At 37.7% G+C, this 8,532-nt stretch overlaps 1 protein-coding gene across 1 annotated transcript in view; it reads left to right on the top strand.

Annotated features, from left to right (window-relative positions):
• The first annotated feature begins 1,324 nt into the window (after positions 1-1,324).
• Positions 1,325-8,532, top strand: part of cspg4ba (chondroitin sulfate proteoglycan 4ba) — a 41,133-nt gene continuing 33,925 nt past the window's right edge. Inside the window, exons 1-2 of the mRNA XM_028458199.1 lie at positions 1,325-1,576; positions 7,328-7,491. Of these exons, the coding sequence (XP_028314000.1) occupies positions 1,501-1,576; positions 7,328-7,491 (240 nt within the window). The 5' untranslated portion in view covers positions 1,325-1,500. The remainder of the gene's footprint in view (positions 1,577-7,327; positions 7,492-8,532) is intronic.

Below are 8,532 nucleotides of genomic sequence, written 5' to 3'. Positions count from 1 at the left end.
GTATTTGAACGAGGAGATACTTTTGTATTGAAAGCCATTAAAAATCTGAATAATTTTCATCTTTATAAGTGCAATTAAGGAAACAATGATACAGAATATGTCAATATGTCGTATTAAATCACATTTAGTCACAGAATGAACTAAGGGCTTTTCAACAGGCTCACGTTCATGCATCTACAACAGTTGATGTTATTGAGTTTGTGGACTAGGTATTAGTGAATCTTTATTCTAAACATTATTTAAGAATATTGAAGGTAAATCTGGGGTTCTTCTTTAGAAATAAATAAGGTCTCTCTTTTAATTATAATGCCAGGAAACGACTTGTTGCTGCCACATTCCTGAGATCTGAAATGTTATTTTATTTTATTTCTTTGCAGTGTTTTAAGCAACTTTGAAAAACTTTTAAAAGTTCATCAGTCCCTGTTTGAAGTATTTCTATAACTAGCACTCATCTTTGTGCTCTGATTTTTACTGCACTTGTTACTTTTAAATAGTATATGTTTAAAATGATTTATGTATTCATCAAAAACAGGTCCCTCCTAAAAATGACACCACGCTGTCTCAATGGGACTAACCTGTATAAATGAAGGTTAAAAATGAATGAATAAACAAATGAAGGCAAAAAGTTTCAGTTAACTAACTCAGTGGCATTAACATTATTTTGTTTTGTTTTCCTGCATACTTTTGAGGCAGAGTGCAGGAAAAACTGTCACCAGATTGGAAGAAATATGCACAATCAAACATCAGCGAACATGAAATGTTCTGTTTAATTATTTTGCTATGCTAATGACATAATAATAATAACAGTCTAATTCAGACACAGGGAACCATGCGGTCTTGGGGCCATGTGTGGCCCTCAGTCATTGTCAAATGACAGAAAAGTACACAAACAGCAAAAATGCTCAAAAATACACAAAATGACTCCAAAAACACACAAAAGGACAACACGTGTGCACAAAAATTACTGCAAAAGATACAAAATGACGGAGAAAAAATATAAAGGAAACTGAAAAACACCACAAAATGACAGAAATGACTTAAAAAGAAAAAAAAAAACTGAAGAAAAAAAACACAAAATGACTTTAATCAAACACAAAACAATATTAACATCAACAAAAAACATATCAAATGAGTGAGAAAATAGACAATGACAAATCTAAAACACAAAACTACAACAAAACACACTAAAATCTGTTTCGTGGTTGGTAATGCTACACCTGTTTATTACATCCTTTGTCTCAGTTTGATGGCATGTTTGAGTTTTCTTCAGTCTGTGGGCGGAAAGCCTCCCCACGTATTTGGCAACCCCGTTCCGTGCGGTGGTTCCTCGGAGGGTCCTTGGGTCTGACTCTGCCCCGGTGTACAGACTCACTCACAGCCCGTGTGTAGGAGGCTGTGTTCGCCGCTGTGTCGGTCCGTATGTCTGCGACCGGAGCGGAGCAAGAGCGGCCCTCTGAGAACATGAAGCCGGACTTGTGAGCGACGAGCGGGGCAGGAACGATGGAATTCACCGGGACCAAGTTGTGGCTCCGCGCTTTGCTGAGCTGCTCAATGCTGCTCCGACTTTCCTCTGGAGGTAACAAAAACACTTCAATGGGAGTTTTATTCATCAACATTAACACAATATATATCAACCATTGTGTTAGGAACTATAATGTGTTTTTATAACCGCTGTTTGAACCATAAAAGACCACCCAGCTTTGAGTTAGAACAAACGGAGCAGCGTCGATGGACTGGCGTCTCCTCCAGGAACTATTTCTGTTCTCATGTAGGGTTTGGATCCTCTTACAGACACAGGACCAACACATGGTTCTAATCAGAACTGCAGTGATTCTTTAAAACGTGTTAAACAATTATGACTAAATAGATAAGATGTGAAAGTGAATGAGAGGAGACCTCCATGAAGCTGATGGTGGACTTCATCAGTGTAAGCAATAAAAGTGGGAAAAATACAATGATATACGATATTAGGGTCACGATAACGATACGAGACATTTTTTTGTGAAGAGAATAGGGATTAAAAAACAAGTCAGTTTTAAAATTAACAATGTCTTATTTTACATTAACTTTAAGAAACAAACAAACTTTAACTCTGGACATATTTACATACTTAGATCTTTTCAACTCGAGAGGAATATATACATTTTTTCTAAACAACAATTAGAGCTGGACAATATATTGAGATTGAAGATATATTGAGATTTCCATTTTTGCGATATAGAAAATTACAATGTTGCCTATATATATAGGCAATATATATATATATATATATATATATATATATATATATATATATATCAGAGGTGGCCAATCCTGGTCGTCAAGAGCCACTATCCAGCATGTTTTAGATGTTTCCCTCTTCCAACACACCTGATTCAAATGATTCAAGCTCTGCAGAAGCCTGATAACGATCTGGTCATTTAAAGTCAACACACTTAACCCAGAATTGTCTATCTGGTAAGACATTGAGGTAAAAATATAGAGATTTAAATTGTATCGCGCCATTTTGAGAAAAATGTATCAAGTTATGAGTTTTAATAACTAAAATGAAAAATGGTTAAATTATAGTTGAATAAATTAATATATGTGTGTGTGTGTGTATATATATAAATGTATATTTTTACCAATTACTAGACATTTCAGGCGACCCCACATGGGGTCACGATCCCAAGGTTGACAAACACTCTTATCCTGTGTAATCTAGTCCACTATATCTGATTTAGTCGGATAAAATCTTAATGTAATTTTGTTTACTAAAACTAAGTTGGACTTTAATCAAGACTATGACCAAAACAAAAATAAAACTCTGATATATTTTTTTAATATCACGATATATCATCCCACCATTAGCAAGCAGTAATAATTCTGTGAGAGACAGCGATGCAGCAGTTACTGCAGAGGAAAAACCTCAGTGACAATAATGCATTCCAATCCATTCATAGAAAAGTACAGTTGTTGCATTAAAAGAGCCAAGGGGTTAGAATATGTATCTTTTTTTTTTTCTCTTTTCCACATAGTGTATGTGCATGATTTCATCCATGTGGGCATTAGTCTCTGCTTGATTGGATCCCTGGACATGTGTCGTCTAAATTCCCCATATGTCCACTCTGTGCCCATGCGGTTGATTAAATATTATCATAGAGTGACTCACTCTTATTTAAAATTCTAGCACTGCACATACTGGCTTCATGTCACCGTCTCTCACAAACTCCCCCAGTTTCTGATAATGTTTCAGCCAGAGAGCGACCAGACAGTCAACAAGGAGAAGAAAAAAACCCCCCAAAAAACAAGGGTTCTCCTCTGTCAAAGTAAATCTGTGATCTGTTGTCCAAACACAGTGCACATGCAGCGACAAGCTCTGCCCCTCAAATTAACTCCTCGCCACTATTCACAAAGGGTCACTGCCTTTGTTGTTCTCAGCGAGGTTTGGAAAAAAAATCCCCCCCAAAAAATGTTGCTAATGCACAGAGTGCGTCTGTGCTGACATGTAGATTAGAGAACAACACTCACACACCGTCTGTTCAGTGTCTTTACAGAGTACAAGTGTGTATTGTTGTGCTCTCTCATTTACTCACCGTTTAAACTCAACAAACAGCTGAAGAGCTTTTATTTTACGGGAACTCTTAAAATGAATTTACGTGTCCATGAAGGTGCACAGGTCATCAATCCTTTAGGGACAAGTTATTATTATTTGCTTTTTGTATGTATTAGTAAACTAAACTAAAGGGAAGGATAATCTAAAGCAAGAAAAGAAGAAAAAAGAACGAAAATACAATAAATAATTAAAGCTGCAGGCAGCGTTGAACGGGCCCTCACAACCACACGCATGTTGTAAAGTGGTGCACGTTGAGGTGTGTTGCATGTCGGGGTGTGGCAGAAAATTTTAAATGTTGAGACGTAACTGACCATTTTAAAGGATTATATCACAAATGTTCCTGCAATGTTCTGTGCCAATATAATGTCTATGATTTCCTTTTACCAATAGGTGGCGCTATGACTATGAATGACGGTTGGGTTAAACCATAACTAATTTTTTTGGCATGCTAATGAAAGCTGCTATAATTAATTAGCATCTACTTATCTCTACAAACTCCTAACTTACTCACTGCCATTGACGTGAAAATACGTCATTTTAAATCTATACGCTCGCTAATTTTACGTCAGTTGTGTTTTTCGATGCTGGTTGCTAGGAAACACTGGCGGAGGTCCCTCATGAATATCGGAGCTGAAGTGTGATGTAGTGACCAACTGGAGACATGTAGGTGGCAGCAGCGCACCTTTGGGTGAGAGATCAGCCATGATTAACACCATCGATGGGGAGGAGAACCCAGGGACAGGGCAGAAAATGGCGCTACAATAGAAGGCAGTGAAGCTCCCAGCAGTTTACTGCAGCGCACACTCGACAACCAACCAGTAAAAAGAGAGGTAGGGGTCAAAGTTTCTGACCTCACAAAAAAAAACTTTTTTCCTTATAACTTGGCGACAAATTGAAAGACGGTGCTCAGACTGGTACCTTTGATCAACATCTCCTTTCAGTGTGTGACCTTGACCTTTGCTCAAGGTCACATTTAAGGCCAAGGTCAGTCTTCTGTTTTTCCTGCATTATATTACTATACAGGTTGTCATTTTTGCCAATTTTCAATTTCCAATTTCCAAATACTTATTCGCCTTGCAAATACAGGTCTGCCCGTTCATGAAAGAAAACTTCAACTATTTATTTGTTATACCTGCTTATCCTGGAGCCTATTCCAGCCTACTAAATTTGCCTGGGCAGGATGAGGAAACTCGTCATCTTTTTTTTTTTTTTTTGTTTTTTCCACTTATTGCATTTATTTATAACACGGATAAAGAGAGTGCAGGCCTCATTGATCAATAAATCGAAGTTATTTGTTCTGAAAAATAGGAGCGTTTACTCAGAGCTGGAAGTTACAGTTTCAGGTTGTTTTCATATGGTCATGTGACGAAAAATTTTGAACATTTTTAGGCATTGCATTGTGGGATTTGGAGTAGATATGCAGAAGCAAAAATGTTTCTCTAAGAAGTGTTTTTTCTGCATTCCAACTCTGATTTATTTTGCTTGACGTAATTTTTGTTCTGGTTTTTACCCTCCGCCGAAGGGTATTGTCATCCGTTCCTCGTCCGTCTGGCTGTGTGCGTTGAGTGGTGTAGGTTTTTTAATGTAATACCCACCAACCATTCTCACACCAAAACATTGGTACTAATGGAGAGGTTCCAGGTAATGGAAAAAAAATTCCAATCTTTTGTTAAAAAAAACAGCGTTTTTGAGTATTTAAAAAAAAAACAACTTTGTCATGGACTGATTTTAAGGAAGGAAAGGAGGTGGAGCATTGATACCTTAATGTAAGGTGACATTCACTCAGGGCTCTTGATTAGTGGCAAAATGTTTTATCTTTGTGTTTGTCACAGAAACTACTACGTAATAAAACTCTATGCATAAACATAATCATATTTAGTAATGTTTTATTCCCCTATGAGTATCATAAATGTAATGGATGAACCATTTCCAACTATAAATTCACTGAAGTGCTTAGCTGGGTCACAATTAATCAATGTAAATTATTTTTCCTGACAGTTCATATTTTGAGGAATTTTCAAATGTCAGGCCGAGGGTTTTCAAGTGCGGGCACGTTGTGTTTAAAAGTGTTACTTGTGATACGTGGTCACTTTAATTTCGGGTGTTTCTGTGGAAAGCTACAATATCAGCGAACGCCATTGTTTTCCAATTAGCGAAAATTGCTGAAATGTCACTATTACAGAGTTTTTGGAGTCACAGTGGCATCTGTAGTGCATGAGAAGAACAACCTTTGGATGAACTACAGGTACAGTCTAAAAAAATGTAGTCTATTTTACTCCATCAACTGGTTTAATTGTGTTTATTAATGCATCCATCTCATTAAAAACTACTAATTAACTTCTTTTAGCAGCAAAAATCAATCATCTATTGCTGTAAACTTTATCTAGCTTCATTAGTGACTCACTCTGGGCCCCATTATTACCAATAGGCCGTTGGTCCCCCGGGGCCATCATCTGTGATGGCTCTCTTCCTCACTGAGGCAGCCAGAGATGTTTATCAACCTTTCTGTGTGCGTGGGACTTATCCAAATGTGCGCTGGTGGTGCCTGTGCAGAAAGCAACGCCTCTGAGCATGTTAGCCTAGATTACAGGGTGATGAGGAATGGCAGGGAGGTGAGCTAAAGAGGAGAAACAGCTGGGTCCGTACGCCACTCTGTTACGTTAACACGGGGCCACAGACAACGCGGGGACGTCGGAGCCTTTCATGTTCAGGTTGAAAGTTCTTGTTGGGGCAAAGGCAGGCCCCAACGTGCCTCACTACCTCTGAGACACCTCTACATCCGCTGTGTGCCACTGTGTGTGCACCATCAAAGTCTGCTGCTTTTACACTTCACATACTGTACTTGTTTCTCATACATCTATACCAGTGTTTCTCAAATGGGGGTACGCAGTGGCACTACTTGAGAGAAAGAAAGTGAAAAACATTAAAAGTATTGGGTTTTATGAGTTTTATTTTTTGTTATAAATGTTAATCATAATAACGAGAATGATAATGAACATGAACTGAAAATACAAGAGACGGTTTTGGTTCCACACCAGGCAGGAAATGACCAGAATTCTACTTACGGTATTTACAGTGGGATTCTTTCAAATGTGTGTTATCAACAGGGTTAGGGTCAATTACATTTTTCAATTACAATTCCATCTTCAATAACTCAATTATGGCTATGTTGACTGGCATTTTTCCCCCCCTTTTTTTCTTTCCTTTTTTATCTCTTATTTTCCCACCAGCATTTTTTCCAATTACAATTGAAATTACAATATTTTTGTCCCCCTGAAACTCAATTACAATGATGTTCAAATTTAATTAATCACAATTACTGAGCCTGAAATAAATAACCCCATAAATTATTTTTAGGTTTTTATAATAAATTTCTCAGGAAAAAAATGTTAAATTAAACATTTTTTTAATCTTCACCTCCAAAATTCAGGTGTTCTTTTTTTTTTTTTTTTTTCTTCACATTTTTCTTATTTTTCATAACTTACTGGATTTTAAACCCAGATAAAGCCCTACAGGTGTCTTAATTGTGTATTTTAGTGTGTGCGCGCGTGTGTTTTACATTCTAAATGTCACATGTTGACTACATTAGGGCTTGCTCTGCTGGTCATTGACCATGATATTTAGTATTTTTCATGAATATTTATGTTGCATTAAAGCTATGCTGACTTAGTGAATGTTGTGTGTATTTGTGTAAAAAAAAAAAGTGTATCATTCACTGTGTTTCTCTTGCAGCATCTTTCTACGGCGACGGCTTCGTGCAGCTTAAGGCCACAGAGTCGTCGGACCGGAACGTCCTCCGTTTGCGCTTCCGAACTTCCAGCCCCGACGGCATGCTGTTCCTGGCCGCGGGTCGGACGGACCACTTTCTGCTGGAGCTGCACGCCGGGCGCCTGCAGGTGGGTACAGCAGATTCCCCGGCACGTGGTTGGTGGGATGTGCGTTGAAGCGTACAGACACGCACACACAGGCCCGTACTGTACGCTTTAAAAACCAGGCACAGATGTTGGAGCTCAACTGTATGCAGCATGTGCACATGTACAGCAGCTCAGCTCAGACCCGTTATGTGTTGACAGCGTCAGTTGCTCAGCACAGTAACACAAACAGACAAGTGTGTGTGCTGTGAGCTGAGTGGATGGGGATTATGGTGGGGGGGCGGGGGGGGGCCTGTTATTTATTTACTACTGGGACTGATGGTTGGTTCAAAAACTAATTAGCTACGCTACTTTTAGAGATAATAATTTAATATATTTTTGTCCTTGCAATATCAAATAAGTGCTTTTGTTTTAGGGCTCAAATGTGACATTTTTATATTTTTTTTGTTGTCCTTTTGTATCATTTTCTGTCATTTTGTGTGTTTTTGGTGTAATTTTGTGTATTTTTCTCCCAGCTTGTGTTTTTGTAGCTGTTTTATGCTTGTTTTTTTAGTTTTTTGTGCTTTATTTTCTTGTTTTGTGTGCTTATGGAGTGATTTTTATTCACTTCTGTTAATCTTTGTTATTTTTGTGCACATCTGTTTTTTAATTTTTTTTTTTTTGTGCTTTTGTGTTTTTTCAAGACTTTGTTTTGTGATGCATTTTTTTTGTGTGTGCTTAAGAAGCCATTTATATATATTTCTGTTGTTCTTTTGTATCTTCTTGAGTTATTCTGTTGTCATTTTGTGTATGTTTTGACATCCTTTGTATTTTTCTAATATTTATGAAATGTAAATGTCCGAGCAGGGCAAACATCTTCTGTACTAAGTGATGACTAAAGCAGCAAAATGCATCATTTCAGCATTGACATCAAAATGTGCACATGCACAGTAGTCACAGCATGACCTGTGATGTCATGGAAGGCAAATTTACTCAAATATGCTGTGTCACAGCTTTTTTGCAGCTTAATACAAAAGGACATTGCTCGTTCTTATGACTTATCACTGTTCCACATGCAGTTTCTGA

The sequence above is a fragment of the Gouania willdenowi genome, chromosome 9 (assembly GCF_900634775.1).
Source record: "Gouania willdenowi chromosome 9, fGouWil2.1, whole genome shotgun sequence".
Classification (NCBI taxonomy): domain Eukaryota; kingdom Metazoa; phylum Chordata; class Actinopteri; order Blenniiformes; family Gobiesocidae; genus Gouania; species Gouania willdenowi.
Note: the sequence above shows the minus strand (reverse complement) of the source record. Positions and strands in the feature narration are given on the sequence as shown.